This window comes from Mobula hypostoma, chromosome 21, assembly GCF_963921235.1.
Source record: "Mobula hypostoma chromosome 21, sMobHyp1.1, whole genome shotgun sequence".
Lineage (NCBI taxonomy): Eukaryota > Metazoa > Chordata > Chondrichthyes > Myliobatiformes > Myliobatidae > Mobula > Mobula hypostoma.
Genome location: NC_086117.1, coordinates 59,210,621 through 59,232,871, shown reverse-complemented (window position 1 = coordinate 59,232,871; position 22,251 = coordinate 59,210,621). Strand labels below are relative to the sequence as shown.

Genomic DNA, 22,251 nt, shown 5'->3' with positions numbered 1-22,251 from the left:
TGGATGGAAACGGGTCACTGGTACCTTAGCTCTTCTCAGGTCTACCACCAGCTCCTTAGTCTTTTTCACATTAAGCTGCAGATAATTCTGCTCACACCATGTGACAACTGTGCCATATTCTTTCCATTTCCAGATCATTGACTTAACTGTACTCCAAGGGATATTTGGTGACTTAGAAATTTTCTTCTATCCATCTCCTGACTTGTGCTCTTCAATAACTTTTTCACAGAGTTTCTTGGAGTGTTCTTTTTGTCTTCATGGTGTAGTTTTTGCCAGAATACTGACTCACCGGCAGTTGGATGTTCCAGATACAGGTGTATTTTTACTACAATGAATTGAAACACCTTGACTGCACACAGGTCTCCAAAAACAGATCTCCATTTAACTAATTATGTAACTTCTAAAACCAGTTGCCTGCACCACTGATGATTTGGTGTGTCATACTTATGCAATCAATTATTTTGTGTTTTATATTTGTAATTAACTTAGGTCGCTTTGTAGAGATCTGTATTTACTTTGACAGGAAAGAGTCTTATTGTGTTGATCAGTGTCAAAAATGCCAAATTAAGTCCACTGTGATTCAATGCTGCGAACAATAAAACATGAAAACTTCCGGGGGGGGGGCGGGTGAATACTTTTTATAGGGGTTGTATATGTGCTGTGAGTGAATATATATGTACTGTGTTTTGCACCTTGGCCCCAGAGAAACGATATTATAGTTCGCTGTATACATGTATATCATTGAATGACGATGAACTTGAACTGAGGAGCCCTGGAAAATGCTTGAAAGCCACTAGCCTTGTAAATTAAAAACAATAGGATGGGTATCTGTCACCTCTTATTCAAATGAATCTAGTATGAATTATTATTTTTGAACTTCACATCCTCAGCGAAGCTAGGAATGTGCATTCAATTAGTGCCTTGCAACTGTCACCCATTAAACAAAAACCAGTGGAACTTCTGAGCATTTCCAGTATATATTACCAGATGAACTCAATGCCTTCTGTACCTGCTTTGAAAGGGAAAACATAACTATAGCTGTGAAGATCTCTGCTGCACCTGATGACCCTGTGATCTGTCTCAGAGGCTGATGTTAGTTTGTCTTTAAAGAGAGTGAACCCTTGCAAGGCGGAAATTCCAGATGGAGTACCTCGTAAAGGTCTGAAAACCTGTGCCAACCAACTAGTGGGAGTATTCAAGAACATTTTCAACCTCTCACTGCTACGGGCGGAAGTTCCCACTTGCTTCAAAAAGGCAACAGTTATACCAGTGCCTAAGGAGAATAATGTGAGTGGCCTAAATGACTATCACCCAGTAGCACTCACATCAACAGTGATGAAATGCTTTGAGAGCTTGGTCTTGACTAGACTGAACTCCTGCCTCAGCAAGTACCTGGACCCATTGCAATTTGCCTATTGCCACAATAGATCAACAGCAGATGCAGTCTCAATGGCTCTTCCCACGGCCTTGGATCACCTGGACCACACAAAACACCTATGTCAGGATGCTGTTCATCGACTGTAACTCAGCATTTAATGCCATCATTTCCATAATCCTGATTGAGAAGTTGCAGAACCTGGGCCTCTATACTTCCCTCAGCTTCCTAACCAGAAGACCACAATCTGTGCAGACTGGTGATAACATATCCTCCTCTCTGACGATCAACACTGACGCACCTCGGGTGCGTGCTTAGCCCACTGCTCTACTCTCTGTGTACACATGACTGTGTGGCTAGGCATAGCTCAAGTACCAGCTATAAATTTACTGATGATACCACCATTGTTGGTAGAATCTCAGGTGGTGACGAGAGGGTGAGATATGCCAACTAGTGGAGTGGTGCCACAGCAACAACCTGACACTCAGCATCAGTAGACGAAAGAGCTGATTGTGGACTTCAGGAAGGGTAAGACAAAGGAACACCTAGCAATCCTCACAGAGGGATTAGAAGTGGAGAGAGTGAGCAGTTTCAAGTTTCTGGGTGTCAAGATCTCTTGAGGGTCTAACCTGGTCCCAATATATTGATGTAGTTATTACAGATTTTTGTCCCATGCTTTTTGCCAAAATAAACACCATATTTAGAAGTATTTATGCTAATAGTGGAGATTTAGTGTTAAAGATGCCATTGACAAAAAAAGATAATAAAATTCTGGTCATTGAGGGACAGGCTGAATAAATTGCGCAACTTGGTGTTATCATTTCAGAGGGCCTGTCCTGGGCCCAGTATGGAAGTGCAATTGTAAAGAAAACTTGGCAGCCCCTCTACTGCCTTAGAAGTTTACAAAGGTTCAACGTGACATTGAAAACTTTGACAAGCTTCTATAAATGAGTATATTGACTGGCTACATCACAGCCTGGTATGTGAATACCAATGCCCTTGAACATAAGATCCTACAAAAAGTAGTGGATACGGCCCAGTCCATCATGGGTAAAGCCCACCTCATCATTGAGCTCATCTACATGAAGTGTTGTTGCAGGAAAGCAGCATCCACCATCAGGGATACCCACCGGCCAGGACATTCTCTGCTCTCGCTGCTGCCATCAGGAAGAAGGTACAAGAGTGTCAGGACTTGCACTTCTCAGTTCAGGAACAGTTGCTACCACTCAACCGTCAGGTTCTTGAACCAAAGAGGATAATTCCACTCCACTTCACTTGCCCATCATTGAAATGATCCCTCAACTTATGGACTCACTTCCAAGGACTCTTTATCTCATGTTCTCGATATTTGTTCTTATTCATTTATTATTTCTTTCTTCCTGTATTTGCACTGTTTGTTGTACTTTGCACACCTGAGCATCCACGTTGGTGTGGTCTTTAATTGATTCTGTTATGCTTTGTATTCTATGGATTTATCGAGCGTACCTGCAAGCAAATGTATCTCAGGTTATATATGGTGACATATATGTACTTTAGTGATAAATTTACTTTGAACTTTGTTTGCAGAGGTATCATGCAGATTTCATGTTTGTATAGGATTGAAGTATCTTGAATTTTTAATGAATGGTCTCAGCCTAAAACACAAACTGTTTATTTCCGTCCATAGATGCTGCCTGACCCACTGAGTTCCTCCAGCTCTTTGAGTATGTTGTTGAAGATTTGCAGAAACACGTTTTTTTTACTTAGTGTGAAGTTAGTAGAATCTGTTTTAACTTGATTCCTTGGTACAGACTAAAATATTTTCATTTTCAGAAATCATGGAATGGGCGACACAAGCATTAAGTTTGAGGTAATTCCTGGTAAAAACCAGAAGAGTGAATATGTCATGACCTGTGGCAAACACACAGTGAGGGGCTGGTGTAAGTATAGGAACAATTGTTGATGCTAGGTCTGCTGTTTTTTTTATATAATATTTCATCCACAAAGCTATTAAAGAGTGTCAGATGTCTTTGTGTAATTTTGATTATTGAAATATTTATCAAATGCATGTCCATAATGGGTGTCCAAGTCATGTTACTGCTCTGTAGCCTTGAAGCATTACTCCAGCTCATTGAAAGACAGGGTTGGGGGGGTGTGGTTTAGAAGTGCTCCTTAACATTTCACAATAAGGTTGGGCATAGTTGGAGATGAAGGTTCTATTCCTACCCATTGGCTCCTTGGTGCTTGACGTCAGCATGACATGTCGGACCTAGACAATAGCATTGTTGGTCGGGTAGCTGAATGAAAATTGATCTTCCTTGGGTTCTATATGGTTCAACCCACATGGAAGGTTGGTTAGGAAGGTTCAATCATTAGGTATTAATATTGAAATAGTAAAATGGATTCAGCAGTGGCTAGATGGGAGACGCCAGAGAGTGGTGGTGGATGACTGTTTGTCAGATTGGAGGTCGGTGACTAATAGTGTGCCTCAGGGATCTGTACTGGCTCCAATGTTATTTGTTATATACATTAATGATCTGGATGATGGGGTGGTAAATTGGATGAGTAAGTATGCAGATGATATTAAGATAGGTGGAGTTGTAGATCATGAAGTAGGTTTTCAATGCTTGCAGAGAGATTTAGGCCGGTTAGAAGAGTGGGCTGAAAGATGGCAGATGGAATTTAATGCTGATAAATGTGAGGTGTTACATTTTGGTAGGACTAATCAAGATAGGACATACATGGTAAATGGTAGGGCATTGAAGAATGCAGTAGAACAGAGGGATCTAGGAATAATGGTGCATAGTTCCCTGAAGGTGGAATCTTATGTGGATAGGGCGGTGAAGAAAGCTTTTGGTATGCTGGCCTTTATAAATCAGAGCATTGAGTATAGGAGTTGGGATGTAATGTTGAAATTGTACAAGGCATTGGTGAGGCCAAATTTGGAGTATTGTGTATAGTTTTGGTCACCGAATTATAGGCAAGATGTCAACAAAACAGAGTACAGAGAAGATTTACTAGAATGTTACCTGGGTTTCATCTCCTAAGTTACAGAGAAAGGTTGAACAAGTTGGGTCTTTATTCTTTGGAACGAAGAAGGTTGAGGGGGGACTTGATAAAGGTGTTTAAAATTGTGAGGGGAATAGACAGTTGACGTGGATAGGCTTTTTCCATTGAGAGTAGGGGAGACTCAAACAAGTTGACATGAGTTGAGAGTTAAAGGGCAAAAGTTTAAGGGTAACATGAGGGGGAACTTCTTTACTCAGAGAGTGGTAGCTGTGTGGGATGAGCTTCCAGCAGAAATGGTTGAGGCAGGTTCGATGTTGTCGTTTAAAGTTAAGTTGGACAAGTATATGGACAGGAAAGGAATGGAGGGTTATGGGTTGAGTGCAGGTCGGTGGGACTAGGTGAGGGTAAGAGTTCGGCACGGACTAGAAGGGCCGAGATGGCCTGTTTCCGTGCTGTAATTGTTATGTAGTTATTTATTAAAGACTGTGACAGCATAGTTGCAACAGTTTTCTTTGAAATAGTTTTATTTTAACTGAGGCTTTATGAATTTGATGTGAGTACTTGTACTCCCATGATAAATCTCCCTGAATCAAAAATTGTGAAATTTTAGTAATTCAGGACTTCGAAGTTTTTGGCTGTGTTGTTTCTTGACGGCCTCGGAATGATGTTAATGACTTTCAGTTCTTTGTTAATGAAGTGGAACTATACAGTGGTTGAACTACTTTGAAGGCCAATTTAAATTTGCTTTTCTGTGCCTCTGTGAAATTGAGCTACCCGTTAAGTCTAATATACTGATTCTGGCATTTTTGCTTTCTTCTTTTGCATTGGTTTCTATCTATTCATTGGTCATAGTTATAATCATAGACCACTACAACACACCAAAAGAGGCCCTTTGGTCCATCTAGTCCCTCCATACGTTGCCCTTACATGTATTGACCAACTTTTTCTTAAATGCTGAAATTGACCCTGCATCCATCACTTCCATTGGCAGCTCGCTGCACACTCTTGCTACCCTTTGAGAAGATCCCCCATTTTCTCTCTTAAATATTTCACCTTTCACCTCTAGTTCTAGTTTCTTGCAACCTCAGTAGAAAAAGGCCTGCTTGTATTTACCCTATCTTTACCCCTCATAATTGTGTATACCTCTATTAAGTCTTCCCTTGTTCTTGTATTCTACAGCGAATAAAGTCCAAACCTATTCAGCCTTTGTAATTATGGTCAAGTCCTGGCAACATCCTTGTAAATGTTCTTTGTAGTCTTTTAATTGATAATTTCTGTGTGCTAGCTCAATAGTTTACACGTCATACTGAGCATTTACTTGAAGCTTACATTTGTATGTTCACCTGTCTGACTTGAATTGGCCTTTGGTGGATGGAAAATGAAATTGGGAGATAATTCCAATTTTACAACACTAATAAAAGGAAAAATTTAATTTCTCAGGTAAAAATAAGCGAGTTGGCAAGCAGCTGGCATCTCAGAAAATCCTACAGTTACTGCATCCTCATGTGAAGAACTGGGGGTCACTATTACGCATGTATGGCAGGGAAAGCAATAAAATGGTCAAGCAGGTAAATATAGTCTGAAATTAATGTTTGATTGTGATCTAAATGCCTCCGTTCTGGTAGGTTGTGGAGGGCAAAAAAGTATAATATAAACATTTAAATTACAGGGCAGCACTGTAATGTAGAGTTGAAATCTTGCCACTTACTTTGCTGCCCTTTAGGGCATCATTGGAGGTTCTCCATCTCTGGCGGTGTTTAGGGCCTCCTCCTTCATCATGTCAGTAGCTTCTCTCGGTTTTCACTACTGTTAGTCATGCAAATCTCGTGTGGAGACTCAGGAATACTGTCACACTCAGATGTAGAAGGAACCTTCATTGCTGTTTCCATAACAATTTTGTTTGACCAGTCAGAGTTGTTAGCCCTGAACTGAACCCCCGAACTTGACCATTGGTGGACCTCTCAGTCTGGCCTCTACCCTTTGACCTGTTTGGCACGGGTGACAGCCTACAAGTATCACTACACTTCCAGTACCAGTGTAGCATTCCCACAATTCACTAACCTTAACTTGTTCTGATTTGGACCATGGGAGGAAACTGGAGCACCTCGCGGTCATGGGAAGAACATGGGGATGCAAACTCCTTGTAGACAGCAACGGGAATCGAACCCTGATTTTAGTACCGTAAAACGTTGCACTAAATGATACACATACGTCTGAATAGACCACAACTACGTCGTAGGTTTGGAGGCTTGCATGCTTCAGTGATCCGGAGAACTCTGTTGGCTGGAGTCAGGGCTTTATGCTTTGGCTGTTGGTGGAGTCACCCGTGCCAAACAGGTCAAAGGGTAGAGATCTGATTCTACACATTATAAAAACACACAAAATAAAATAAAGAACACAATTGAAAAAACAACACAATGTATACGATGACCTGGTATTGGTTCTTGTTCTTGAGGCCTTCGCTGATAAGTGTTGACCGTGGATGTTGTGTCCGAGTCGTCTAGATAGGTAAGCCTGGACGGTACATTATGGAGAACAAGCTGTGCCCATGTAGCAGACTCCCCTCCTCCACGCATCTGATGAACCCAAAGGAACAGCAGAAACCAATACGATTTGGCACCAACAGCATTGCAGGTGTTGCCAGTCAGTGTTGAACTCAACGTAAGACTGCCTTGGGGACTCCAACTCTGGATTTTTCTTCCTCGGAGTTTACTCCTGCAGCCTTGCCCATGAGTTGGGTATGGCTGCAAGGCAGTGAAGGTTTGAGATCAAGCATTTTCCGCCTTCTAGGTGCGCTGCCAACCACGGCTGACGAGCCCCGTCTGCTTGAAGCAGTTCGTTTTAAGGTGCCCTTCTGCCCTTTCTTCTGTCAGTAGAAACAGTTCCACCGGGTTTCGTAGCTAAGCCACACTTGAAGGCCAGGAGCAGGACTTGTTTGTCAGGGGCTATTTGAGATCCACGGCATAGGGAGCATTTAGTCGTTAGTAGGAGCTTGGCCCCATTACCACCCCTTGTTATAGCAACCTTAAGGAAGCTGTTTCTTTTTTGGATATGGCATTTTAAATGACTTGCTGTTTCTTTTTTATTCCTATTGTGATGCCTATAAAAACCTATGGTTTTTGTCTGCCATTTTAATATGCACATCTCTCTATTATTTTCATGCAGGAAATGTCTGATAAAAGTGTGATTGAACTGCAGCAGTACGCCAAAAAGAACAAACCAAATCTGCATATTTTGAATAAGTTACGAGATGAGATGAGGAAGCTGGCACGGGACAGGGTAATTTTTTTAATTTTCCTTTTTACAGGGACTTGGTTCCTATCCTGACTGCTGTAAAAATAATTGATTCCAACAAATCCTGTCACTTATTTTCTATCCTGTATAAGTTCTCTTGTGTTGGGACATAGAAAAGTACAGCACAGGAGCAGGCCATTTGGCCCACAGTGTTGTTGCTGAACCAGCTAAAAATCAAATCAGAAACACCCAGACACTAATCCCTCCTACTGACGCCATGTCCGTATCCATCCATCTTTCTCACTTCCGTGTGCCTGAAAAAAAAGTCTCTTTAAAGTCTCCAGTGCATTTGCCTCTACCACCATACCAGGCAGCGCATTCCAGACATCCACCACTGGGTTAAAAAAAACTTACCCCACATAACCCCTGTTGAGCCTATCCCCTCTGGTATTAGACATTTCAGCCTTGGGAAACAACTACAGTCTGTCCACTATTTATGCCTCTCATAATCATAGAAACATCGAAAATAGGTGCAGGAGTAGGCCATTCGGCCCTTCGAGCCTGCACCGCTATTTATTATGATCATGGCTGATCATCCAACTCAGAACCCTGCACCAGTCTTCCCTCCATACCCCCTGATCCCCATAGCCACAAGGGCTACGTATAAATCCCTCCTATAATTGGGTGACCAGAACTGTATGCAATACTCCAGATATGGCCTAACCAGAGTTAAGTAAAATCTTAAGATATAGGAGCAGAATTGGGCCATTTGGCCCATTGAGTCTGCTCCGCGATTTCATCGTGACTGATCCATTTTCCCTCTAAGCTCCAACCTTCTGCTTTCTCCTTTATTCCTTCATGCCCTGACGAATCAAGAATTTATCAATCTGCGCCTTAAATATCCTCAATGACTTGGTCTCCACAGCCGCCTGTGGCAACGAATTACACAGATTCACCACTCTGGCTAAAGAACTTTCTCCTCATCTCCATTTTAAAAGGATGTCCCTTTATTCTGGGGCTGTGCCCTCTGGTCTTGGGCTTCCCCACCATAGGAAACATTCTCTCCACGTCCACTCTGTCAAGGCCTTTCAACATTCAACAGGTTTCAATGAGGTCACCCCTCCTGAATTCCAGTGAATAGAGGCCCAGAGCCAGCAATCGCTCCTCATATGATGAGCTTTTCAATTCCTGAGTCATTGAATGGGACAGTTTGCATTATGTTTTAATGGCTAGTTCTTTGTTCACACACCTCTTCCCCACCACCGCTGTTCCTTATAGTACCACGGCTACAAGGCATGACCAGTTTGTCCATTTTCCCATTTGTTAAGTATGAACCATGATCAGGAAACTATAATCCTAAAATGTATCTCTTCCTCCTCTGACTTCAAAAGGAAATTTGAAGATAAAAAGACTTGTAGCACAGGAAGCTACACTATCTGGAGAGAATGTACTTAACTAATCTTTCCCGCTCTCTGTCTCCAGCCTTGCAGATTCCAAAGTGCCAAGTGTTCTACTTTTCTTCAACTTGATGGTGATTTCAGCCTCTTCCATACTTTCAGGAAGTTCACCCCCATCCACACTGCACTGGCTGAGAAACAGATATTTTAATCCTCTGCATTACCTGAAATGTGTCCTCTCTTGTTGTTGAACCAGCTGAGGAAAAATAGTTTCCTTAGAGCTGGCATTCCCAACATGGGGTCCATGGACCCCTGAGTTAATGTTAGGGGTCCATGGTATAATAAAGGTTGGGAACCCCTGCTTTAGATGTGCCATTAAGATCTTCCTTAATTTTATAACTTCAAATTGTCTTCCCTTTGGCTGCTAACTTCTAATAAAACGCACTCTCTAGCATTGTAAGTATTCTCTGAACCTGTAAGAATACCATATTTTCACCACAATGAGTGTTCAGAGCCATCTGTGGGATGCAGCTCAAGATCCACTTGTTCCTCAGCGTTTCCCAATGACCTTTCAACTTATATTTTCTCTGATTTTGTTTGCTCTCCCAAAATGGTTTACCTCACACTGATTGAATGTCATCGTCCTTTTATGCCTGACTAACTGTGCCAACTTCAATGCAAACTGAGGCATTTTGTGTCCATTGGCAACCACACGAACTTAATCCCTTCCTCTCCCCCACAGTAAGTCTCCCTGTACACAATAGAAACTGAAAGACCTAAAATTGCATTTTTTGCAGAGCTGTATTGGAAACATCCTTTCTGTTGAAAATACAACACTATGCAAAAGTCTTAGGTACCATAGCTATACAGTTGAAAGAAAAAAGTTTGTGAACCCTTTGCAATTACCTGGTTTTCTGCATTACTTACTCATAAAATGTGGTCTGATCTTCATCTCAGTCACAATCATAGACAAACACAATCTGCCTAAACTAATAACACCAAACAATTGTATTTTTCATGTCATGTGATTAAACACATTGTTTAATCATTCACAGTCCAGGCTGGAAAAGGTACTTGAACTCTTGTATTAATAACTGGTAAAACCTCCTTTAGCAGCAATAACCTCACAAAATGTTTCCTGTAGCTGCTGATCAGACTTGCACAATGGCAAGGAAAAATTTTAGACCATTCCGCCATATAAAACTGTTTCAGTTCATCAATATTTGTGAGGTACCTTGCATGAACAGCCCTCTTCAGGTCACGCCACAGCCTCTCAATTGGGTTAGGGTCTGGACTCAGATTTGGCTGTTCCAAATTGCAAATTTTCTTCTTTTTAAACCATTCTGTTGATTTACTCTGGTCTTTCAGATCATTCCCTTGTTGCATCATCCAACTTCAATGAAGCTTCAGGTGACAGACCACTACCTTGACATTCTCCTGTAAAATGTCTTGATATAATCTTGAATTTATTGTTCCCTCAACGATCGCAAACTGTCCAGGCCCTGAGGCGGCAAAGCAGCCCCAAACCGTAACGCTCCTTCCACTACCCTTCACAGTTTTGGTGTTGGTGTGCAGAGCCCTTTTACCCTCCAAAGCTAGGGGTGTACATTTCTGCCAAAAAGTTCATGTTTTGTCTCATCAGTCCACAGACCATTGTCCCAGAAGCATTGTGGAACATCTAAGTGCTCTTTAGCAAAGTTGAGATGTGTAGCAATATTTTTTTTTGGAGAACAACAGTGTCCTTCCACGAACACCGTTTTGTTCAGTGTTTTTAGTGGACAGATGAACAGAGAACTTAGCAAGTTCAAGGGATTTCTGCAGATCTTTTGCTGTTACCCTTGTTCTTTCTCGTCTCCTTCAGCATTCATTGATTGGAACACCTGACTCCAAATAGCTTCTGCAGAAAGCATTATCCCAGAGGTTTACAGTTTTAAACCTAGACTGTGATTGTATAAGTGGTGTACTCAGTATTGATGAGAACAATTGTTCGTGTTAGTAGTTTAGGCAGATTGTGTTTGTGGGCTAATGTAACCCCACTTTTTGGCTAATGTAACCCCACTTTTTTAAAAAGGAGGGAGAGAGAAACCAGGGAATTAAGGGAGTTAGCCTAACATCAGTGGTGGGGAAACTGCTAGAGTCAGTTATCAAAGATGTGATAACAGCACATTTGGAAAGCGGTGAAATCATCGGACAAAGTCAGCATGGATTTGTGAAAGGAAAATTATGTCCGACGAGTCTCAAAGAATTTTTTGAGGTTGTAACTAATAGAGTGGATAGGGGAGAACCAGTGGATGTGATATATTTGGATTTTCAAAAGACAAGGTCCCACACAGGCGATTAGTGTGCAAACTTAAAGCACACAGTATTGGGGGTAAGGTATTGATGTGGACAGAGAATTGGTTGGCAGACAGGAAGCAAAGAGTGGGAATAAACAGGACCTTTTCAGAATGGCAGGCGGTGACTAGTGGGGTACCACAAGGCTCAGTGCTGGGACCCCAGTTGTTTACAATATATATTAATGACTTGGATGAGGGAATTAAATGCGGCATCTCCAAGTTTGCGGATGATACAAAGCTGGGCGGCAGTGTTAGCTGTGAGGAGGATGCTAAGAGGATGCAGGGTGACTTGGATAGGTTAGGTGAGTGGGCAAATTCATGGCAGATGCAATTTAATGTGGATAAATGTGAGGTTATCCACTTTGGTGGCAAAAACAGGAAAACAGATTATTATCTGAATGGTGGCCGATTAGGAAAAGGAGAGGTGCAATGAGACCTGGGTGTCATTATACACCAGTCATTGAAAGTGGGCATGCAGGTACAGCAGGCGGTGAAAAAGGTGAATGGTATGCTGACATTTATAGCAAGAGGATTCAAGTACAGGAGCAGGGAGGTACTACTGCAGTTGTACAAGGCCTTGGTGAGACCACACCTGGAGTATTGTGTGTAGTTTTGATCCCCTAATCTGAGGAAAGACATCCTTGCCATAGAGGGAGTACAAAGAAGGTTCACCAGATTGATTCCTGGGATGACAGGACTTTCATATGATGAAAGACTGGATGAACTAGGCTTATACTCGTTGGAATTTAGAAGATTGAGGGGGATCTGATTGAAACGTATAAAATCCTAAAGGGATTGGACAGGCTAGATGCAGGAAGATTGTTCCAGATGTTGGGGAAGTCCAGAACGAGGGGTCACAGTTTGAGGATAAAGCGGAAGCCTTTTAGGACCGAGATGAGGAAAAACTTCTTCACACAGAGAGTGGTGAATCTGTGGAATTCTCTGCCACAGGAAACAGTTGAGGCCAGTTCATTGGCTATATTTAAGAGGGAGTTAGATATGGCCCTTGTGGCTAAAGGGATCAGGGGGTATGGAGGGAAGGCTGGTGCAGGGTTCTGAGTTGGATGATCAGCCATGATCATACTGAATGGTGGTACAGGCTCGAAGGGCCGAATGGCCTACTCCTGCACCTATTTTCTATGTTTCTATGTTTATTATTGTGACTTAGATGAAGATCAGACCACATTTTATGAGTAATTAATGCAGAAAACCAGGTAATTGCCAAAGGTTCACAAATTTTTTCTTGCAACTGTATAGCTCGGGTGCCTAAGACTTGCACAGTACAGCATTTGTCAACCTGGAGCAGAGACAGTATTTGTGAATCTGGTGAGCAAAGGATGTTGGTGAGGGTGGTGTGGCATGGGAGGGGTGTGGGACAGATAGCAGAGAAGGAGTGGCAGAGGTGGAGGAGGGAGTGGCGTGGGTACAGACACACCCAGCTCTGAGATTTGATTCCAAACAATCGGTGTATTGATCATTACAGAACGTCTCGCTGGTGCTTCCCTGTCCCTCCTCTCTCCCTTCCCCTTTTCCCAAACATGATTCCCCTCTCCCTGCCCCCTTCCCACTCTCAGTCCACAATAGAGACCCTGATCAGAATCAGGTTTATCATCACTCACATATGTCATGAAATTTGTTTTTTTGTCACAGCAGCACAGTGCAATACACAAATTACTACAGTACTGTGCAAAAGTCTTAGACACGCTAGCTGTATATATGTGCCAAAGACTTTTGCACAGTACTGTACATATTTAAAGATAACTCCTTGCTTGCTGTCACTGAGCCAGGCTTTGGTTCAGCTTGCCATTTTTCCTTGCATGCTGTGAAATTTAACTTTCCTAAAGATTTTCTTTGGTCTGTAATTTTATCAAATGCCTTGCTAAAATCTTTGTTCATTGATACTCCTTTACCTAACTTGCATTCAGCCATTCTTGGCTTAATGATTTTATATCATTTAATATCCTTAAAAGATAATGAACATCACAACATTATTTTTTAAAAAAGGATGTAGTTAAAACACAGGTAACTATAAGCCAGTTAACTTAATGCCTGTAGTTGGGAAAATGTTTGAAGCTATCATTAAGGCAAGGCATTTGGATAGAAGATGTTCCATCTGGCAGGCATGGCATGGATCCATGAAGGGCCAGGCCCTTTTGACAAGCTTACAGGAATTCTTTGAGGATATAATGAGCACAGTTGATAAAGGGGTACAATTGGATATTGTATACTCGGTTTTCCAAAATGCCTTTTTAAAAAAAACTACCCAAAAAAATAAGTATGTCTGGATGCAGGTAATAGGGCAGAGAGTTGGGATAAATGGGTTGGTAGTCTCTGGTGAATGCAGTGTCACAGTGGTCAGTGCTGGGCACACAACTGTTTGTGATGGTGCATTAACAATGTGGAAGAGGGGACCAAGGGTGGTGTTTCCTAAGTGTGCTGATGGCACTAAATTGAATCAAAAAGCAAATTGTGCAGAGAATGTGGAGATTCTACAGGAAAATATAGATTACAAGAGTGGACAGGGTCTAGCAGATGGAGTACAACATTGGTGAAAGAGAGATCACCTACTTTGGAAGAAAAGTTAGACAATCAGATTATTTAAATTGTGAAATATTGCAGCGTGCTGTTCTGCAAAGGGACTTGGAGTGCTTGTGCATGATTGGTTTGCAAGTGCAACAGGTTATAGAAGAGTACAGAAAAAGGCCATTCAGCCCACTATGTGCCAAACCAACTGTAAAGCAAATCAAAAACACCCAAACACTAATCCGTATCCCTCCATCTTCCTTACATCCATGTGCCTATCCAAGCGCTGCTGAAAAGTCTCCAACCTGTTTTCCTTCTGTCACCATACCAGGTAACGCATTCCAGGCACCCACTCTCTGAATAAAATACTTGCCCCTCACTTTCCCCCTTGAACCTACCCCTTCTCACCTTCAATGCATGGCCTCTGGTATTATTCATTCAACCCTGGGAAACAGATACTCTCTGTCCGCTCAATCTATGCCTCTCATAATCTTATAAACCTCTGTCAGATCTCCCTTCAGCTTCCGGCACTGCAGAGAAAGGACCCAAGTTGATCCAGCCTCTCATCGTACCACATGCCCTGAAAACGAAGGCCAGTGAAATGTTGCCTTCATTGCAGAAGGGATTGAACTTAAGAGCTTGGAGGTTACGCTGCAGATGTACAGAGTACTTGTGAGGTTGCAAGTGAGTCACTGCAGGCAGTTTGCATCTCCTCACTTGAATAAAGCTATATTGGCTTTGGAAGTGGTGCAGAGGAGGACCAACAAGATTGATTCCCAAGTTGAGGCGATTAACCTATGAGGAGAGATTGAATTACCTGGGACTGTACTCACTGGAATTCAGTAGAATGAGAGGGGATCCAGAAGAATCATATAAAATTATGAAATACAGTGGCATGCAAAAGTTTGGGCACCCCGGTCAAAATTTCCATTACTGTAAGTAGCGAAGCGAGTAAAAGATGACCTAATTTCCAAAAGGCATAAAGTTAAAGATGATACATTTCTTTAATATTTTAAGTAAAATTACTGTATTCTATCTTTTACAGTTTCAAAATAACAAAAAAGGAAAAGGGCCCGAAGCAAAAGTTTGGGAACCCTGCATGGTCAGTACTTAGTAACACCCCCTTTGGCAAGAATCACAGCTTGTCAACGCTTTCAGTGGCCAGCTAAGAATTGTTCAATTCTTGTTTGGGGGATTTTCGCCCATTCTTCCTTGCAAAAGGCTTCTAGTTCTGTGAGATTCTTGGGCTGTCTTGCATGCACTGCTCTTTTGAGGTCTATCCACAGATTCTCGATGACGTTTAGGTCGAGGGACTGTGAGGGCCATGGCAAAACCTTCAGCTTGCGCCTCTTGAGGTAGTCCATTGTGGATTTTGAGGTGTATTTAAGGATCATTATCCTGTTGTAGAAGCCATCCTCTTTTCATCTTCAGCTTTTTTACAGACGGTTTGTTGTTTGCTTCCAGAAGTTGCTGGTATTTAATTGAATTCATTCAATAGACAATAGGTGCAGGAGTAGGCCGTTCAGCCCTTCGAGCCAGCACTGGTATTCTTCCCTCTACCAGTGAAATGTTCCCCGTGCTTAACAGTTGGGGAGGTGTTCTTTTCATGAAGTTCTGCACCCTTTTTTCTCCAAACGTACCTTTGCTCATTGCGGCCAAAAAATTCTATTTTAACTTCATCAGTCCACAGGACTTGTTTCCAAAATGCAACAGGCTTTTTTAGATGTTCCTTTGCAAACTTCTGATGCTGAATTTTGTGGTGAGGACACAGTAAAGGTTTTCTTCTGATGACTCTTCCATGAAGGTCATATTTGTGCAGGAGTCACTGCACAGTAGAACAGTGTACCACCACTCCAGAGTCTGCTCAATCTTCCTGCAGGTCTTTTGCAGTCAAACGGGGGTTTTGATTTACCTTTCTAGCAATCCTAAAGCAGTTCTCTCGGAAAGTTTTCTTGGTCGTTCAGACCTCGACTTGACCTCCACCATTCCTGTTAACTGCCATTTCTTAATTACATTAGGAACTGAGGAAACAGCTACCTGAAAACGCTTTGCTATCTTCTTATAGCCTTCTCCTGCTTTGTGGGCATCATTTATTTTAATTTTCAGAGTGCTAGACAGCTGCTTAGAGGAGCCCATGGCTGCTGATTGTTGGGACAAGGTTTGAGGAGTCAGGGTATTTATAAAGCTTTGAAATTTGCATAACCTGGCCTTTCCTAACAATGACTGTGAACAAGCCATAGCCTTAACAAGCTAATTAAGGTCTGAGAGCTTTGTAAAAGTTATCTGAGAGATCAAATCTCTTGGGGTGCCCAAACTTCTGCATGGTGCTCCTTTCCTTTTTTTCACTCTGAAATTGTACAAAACAAAAATAATACACTAATCTTGCTTAAAATGTTGAAAAGAATGTTTCATCTTTAACTTTATGACTGTTGGAGATCAGTTCATCTTCTACTCACTTAACTATTCACAGTAGCAGAAATTTTGACCGGGGTGCCCAAACTTTTGCATGCCACTGTTGATAGATAAAATAGAGGCAGGGAAGTTGTTTCCACTGGTAAGTGAGACTAGAAGTACGGGATATTGCCTCAAGATTCAAGGTAGTCAATTTAAGATGGAGATGAAGTGAAAATGTTTTTCCCAAAGAGCAGTGAATCTGTGGAATTCTCTGCCCAGGGAAGCAGTAGCGGCTATCTTGTTTAAGTATATTTAGGACTTGGAAAGATCGATATTTACATTGCAGGGGACTCGAGGGTTATGGGGAAAAGGCAGTTGGGTAGAGCTGAGTCTGCACCCAAATCACCCAAATGACGGAGCAGGCTCCATGAGCCCGATGGCCGACCTCTTCTTCTATTTTTAATGTCAAAGATTTGAAAATAATTTCAAGTAATTTTTTTTTCTTTCCATTTGTCTCCTCCACTGTTATCTCATCTCCATAAAGGAGGAAACGCGTAAGAAGCCGAAAATGACAATAATGGAATCAGCGCAGCCAGGCAGCGAACCTCTTTGTACTGTTGATGTGTAAAGCACTGCGATGTGGACAGCAATAACGCACTGGACAAATTCATCCTCGACAATTATCGCTGTAACCTTATTTTAAAAAAACTTTGGTTGCAAAATTTGTACAATTTTCAAAGTCTCCCCATCATAGGTTAACAGTGTATTCATTTACTTATGCATCACCATTACAACAGGCAATATATTATTGAACTTGAATCTTTACCTCTGTGATAGGAAAGGAAATGAGACTAAAGGTAGATTCAGAGAATGTTGGATATTACCTCAGAAAAGAACCTTTAGACCAGTGGATTTATAATTTGATTAATTAAATTGTAGGGGTCTTTTGAATTTCCTGCATTGGCCAGCTTTAGAATGGCGACTGAAATATTATGCACTGAGCTGTTGGTCAATTAACCCTTCTTATACTGAGGGGTAACTTACTGGAAGAAGTACTTTTCATTGTTTACATGTAACCTGGTGCCAGTGTGAGGTGGCTTTCAGTAGACACAATCTTAAGTTATTTCTTTTAATATGAACTACTTATTTTTGTTAGCAGGTTTTAAGCAACTTTATGAGTAAACTACATTTTGAAATGAAGTGACACTTAGCCATTACTGAAGAAACACAGTTTATACGTGAGATCGTTTGAGGAAAATGTTGTGGAGAAAATTGGGGGGTATTTTTTGGAAATATTAGAGCTTAAGGTACTGGCATTTTGACTAAATGGTTTTAATGGTGGCCTTTGTAGGATGTAATCATTCACAAATGGTTCTTAAATTGGAAAATAGTAACTACCGTGGTCTCTACTACATGGATACAATGGCATTTTCAACACATTTTGTAGCATTTGTGTTTTTGATTTCAATCTGTTAATATGCATTGTTTTTTAAATCTGGAAATGGTCATAAATCACATATAAGTAGCTATAATGCATGGTGAGACTGCAAGATACAGTTGAAGAGCTTGCGATGTTTGTCTTTCACTTACAACTCCTGTCGTTCGGGCATATAGAAAATGTGTCATTTTTGTGGCAGTACGTTAGTGCCATCAGCTTCGGAGTTTAGTATTAGAGCTGGAGTTACAGTTATGTGTCTTTATTTAAAGACCCTGTTTCTGATTTGCAGTATTGTTTTAAGCCCAGATCTTGCAAGTTTTAAATTCTAACTCACTCGCTCAATATCTTTTGTTGTCGATTTTTGTTTGTATTTGTGTTAGTGTGGCACTCTGTTTTAGTTGGAACAGATTATTAACATATGAGTGAATAGATTTGATTTGCCTACTGGCTGGAGAGTAGGTTATAAAATGTATCGTTTCTCCAACTACAATTTACATTATAACCAGGTATGCAAATTTGAGGTTTGAAATAGATGCTTGAAATAGTTCTCATTGTCTTATATTTAGTTTTCTTTAACAATTTAGCTTTTCTACTTCACTTGAACACAAACTAATAACCGGAAGGATACAAAGTACCATGACAAAGCTCCTGTGTACTCTTGGAAACGTGAACCAAAGCTTTATAATTGTGTCTTATGCAAACTGACAAGACTAATACATTTTTAATGCTTGCTGCAGGCTTCAACAGTGCCGTGGGGGTGGGGGGGAAGAAAAATGCAGTAACTGCTGGAACAAAACTTAGGTTGTGCACTGTTTTGTCAAGTTTTTTTGTGTGTTTTAAATGTTTACTACACTTGTGTTCATGCAACGTTTCTTGCCTTTGCACATAAGCACAAGAGCTGCTGTGAGAGAGTACTGACTGTGGTTTAGCAGAATAGCATTTGTGTGATCAACTTTATGAATCCTAAACAAATACAGTTGTCTTACCTTCCTAATTAATTTGTACGTTTAAACTTGGTATTTGTGTGAATGGATTGTGATTTGTAAGTACATATTCAATGTAGATGTTTCTTTTTAATTAAACACGTCGATTTATTTCTGTCTCAAAGGTAATCATGAAGTAAAGGATTGTAATTTGACCACCTTTTTTAATACATTGGAAACAAGACTTGTGATTATGGGTGTCTTTTGATTGGCTATAGTGCATTTTTCTGTTTTTTAAAAGCATGTCTTGTTGGTGTATTATTGTGTACATGCTGTTATAGGAAGGAATAACCAATTGGCCTGAAAGTATGTTAAACTTGTATCGAATGATAAAGATTTTTATGCACAACAAGGACTTAAAATTAAGAGGTCATTCAAAAATGGGAAAGCACTAACACTCCAAGAACAGTATTGAAGTCTTAACATTATGAAATTCGGGGTTTTTTTTTGTAAAATTGCATTTGATTTGTCCAGAAATTTGAAGACAACTTTATATGTGACTATTAATCAACTGTAGTTATTACTGGTATTGATGTCTGAATTTATTCCAGCAAAGCTTCTAATAACTAATCTATTGTATGTTCAAGAAGTTTTTAAATGTGATTCTTTACGAACTGTCAAGGAGCAAATGAATTCCAGTGAACAAAGAAAGCATTCATGGAAATCTGTATTCTGACATGAGTGCAAAGACAAATTCTTGGAAATTTGATATGTTTTTCTTGTGTTTACTTCCGGAATTGTACGAAACAAAGAAGACTGCAGATTCCCCAGCTTTATAAACTGGTTCTTTTTATAGTGACTTGGTCTTCATTCACTACCATGGTCCACACACTATTACCCTTCCCCAGTGACTGATTAATGAAGATTCTGGAATTGAAATTAATTTCTTTTAACTAAAGGAATGAAGACATTAGTAGAATTTTAAAGGACAAAGTTAGTTACCAGTGTTTTTATGTTTTTTTTCTCTGATTTAGCAAGAAATAATTATGAAGTTTTAAGAATCTGGTCTGTTGAACCCTTTAAAAAATAATATTTTGTGTCTGATGGGAACCTGAAGTACAAGTATGATACCGCACCTATGAATTATGTGCAGTTACTACAAGTGCTATTTTAAGTGGCTAATTTTAAAGGTTCACGTACATGTCCTTTTAGCCTATGCTTGCTGCACTGCAGAGCCATCTGGAAATTTGTGTGGTCCTTTTCAAATGTAATTTTTTTTGCGCTGTAGTTTGAAGCAATAAAGTTTGATAACTCATTATAAAATGTCTTGTCTGTATATAAGCACCCCTGAAACATCAACTGTTTATTCATTTCCATAGATGCTGCTTGACCTGCTAGGTTCCTTCAGCATTTTGTGTGTGTTACTGTAATTCCTTTCTGCTACCTTGTCGTGGTTTGGAGGCCTGTGTGCCTCAGTGACCTGGAGATCCATGTTGCCTGGAGTCGGGGCTTTATGCTTTGGCTCTTGGTAGGGTCAGCCATGTATAACAGGTCAAAGGGTAGAGGCCAGATTAAAAGTGATCCACTGGTCCTTCAAATTCAGGGGGTTCAACTCAGGGCTAACAACCCTGACTGGTAAAACAAAACTGCTACGGAAACAGCAATGAAGAATACTTCCACATCTGAATGTTTATCGTAGGGGAGGGGAGATCTGATGAGATCTATTGGAGGTTTATAGGATTGAAAGGCATTGAGTAGACAGAGTACCTGTTTCCCAGGGTAGAAATATCTAATACCAGAGGGCATGAATTGCAGGTGAGAGGAGTAAGTTCTAGGGAGATGTGAGGAGTAAGTATTTTACTAAGAGTGGTGGATGCCTGGAATGCTCCACCAGGTATGGTGGTAGAGGTAAAATATTAGAGGCTTTTAAGAGACATTTATTAGGCACATGGATGTGAGGAAGATGAGAAATATAAATGTGTAGGTAGGAGGGAGTAGTGTTCAGTGTTTTATGGTTTTGCTTTTTAGCTGGTTCAGCACAACATAGTGGGCTGAATGGCCTGTTTCTACACTGTACTTTTCTAAGTTTGGTGTTCTGTAAAATGGGAATTGTCCAAGGAGATGAAGTCTTAGGGATATAGGCAGGGTGAGTGTATAGACAAAAATGTGATAGGTGGGGGAAAATGTGGAGCGCAAAACAACAGAATATTTTAAAATGAAGCAAATTGTCTGAAATTGTTGAATTCAACATTGTGTGGAGAAAGCTGCAATGTGCCTCGATGGAAGATGAGGAACACTTTCTCGCGGGAAGCTGCAAAACGAAACTGATGGGCAACTCAACACCCAGTGGTCTGTAAGGTGGTCACTTAATCTAGATTGCCTAAGTGTGGAAATGTGGCTGAATCTTGTTCCAGGAAGTTGCTATAAACCTTGTACACAGTTGTAATGATATCTTTTAGGAATCTCTAGTCTTCCATTAACAAAAGAAACCCTATTGTCCAAACGAACTGATTTGTGCAATTCTTTGACAAGAGCTGAAGTGCTTTATATTTTACACTTCAATACTTGACTTTCCTAAATATATTGGGTAACAACAGGATCCTACTGAAGTGGTGGCAAGGTTTTTACAGTCTAATAATTGAATGGCTGGAATGTCAAACTATCAGAGAATTATAAATAATAATAATTTGTTGGTGTGTGGAATGCATTGCCTGAGTCAGTGGTGGAGGCAGATACATTAGTGAAATTTAATAGACTACTGGACAGGTATATGGAGGAATTTAAGGTGGGGGGGTATATGGGTGGCAGGGTTTAAGGGTGGACACAACATTGGGCCGAAGGGCCTGTACTGTGCTGTACTATTCTATGTTCTATAAGACGTAGGAGCAGAATTAGGCCATCTGGCCCATCGAGTCTGCTTTGCCATTCAATTTTGGCTTTTTTCCCCTCCTCAGCCCCAGTTCCTGGCTTTCTCCCCGAAAACCTTTGATGCCATGTCCAAACAAGAACCTATCAATCTCTGCCTTAAATATGCCCAATGACCTGGCCTCTACGGCTGCATGTGGCAACAAATTCACCACCCTTTGAAATTTCTCTGAAAGGGCGCCTCTATCCTGAGGCTGTGCCCTCTTGTCCTGGACTCTCCCACCATGGGAAACATCCTTTCTACATCTACTCTGTCTAGGCCTTTCAACATTCAAAAGGTTTCAATGAGATTCCCTCCTCATCCTTCTGAATTCCAGGGAGTACAGACCCAGAGCCATCAAACGTTCCTCATATGATGACACTTTCATTCCTGAAATCATCCTTGTGAACCTCCTGAACTTTCTCCAATGACAGCACACCCTTTCCAAGATGAGGGGCCCAAAACTGTTCACAATACTCGAGGTGAGGCCTCACTAGTGCCTTAAAGCCTCAGCATCACATCCTTGCTCTTGTATTCTAGACCTCTTGAAATGAATGCTAACATGGCATTTGCCTTCCTCACCACTGACTCAACCTGCAAGTTAACCTTTAGGGGGTTCTGTACAAGGACTCCCAAGTCCCTCTGCATCTCAGATTTTTGGATTTTCTCCCCACTTACAAAATAGTTTGCACATTTATTTCTACTATCAAAGTACATGACCATGCATTTTCCAACATT

The 22,251-nt window shown here is 41.0% G+C and overlaps 1 protein-coding gene across 1 annotated transcript in view; it reads left to right on the top strand.

Moving 5' to 3' along the window:
- The window catches only part of dgcr8 (DGCR8 microprocessor complex subunit), an 82,206-nt gene extending 62,264 nt beyond the window's left edge, over positions 1-19,942 (top strand). Inside the window, exons 11-14 of the mRNA XM_063074115.1 lie at positions 3,188-3,294; positions 5,804-5,931; positions 7,529-7,642; positions 16,792-19,942. Of these exons, the coding sequence (XP_062930185.1) occupies positions 3,188-3,294; positions 5,804-5,931; positions 7,529-7,642; positions 16,792-16,875 (433 nt within the window). The 3' untranslated portion in view covers positions 16,876-19,942. The remainder of the gene's footprint in view (positions 1-3,187; positions 3,295-5,803; positions 5,932-7,528; positions 7,643-16,791) is intronic.
- The last annotated feature ends 2,309 nt before the right edge of the window (positions 19,943-22,251 follow it).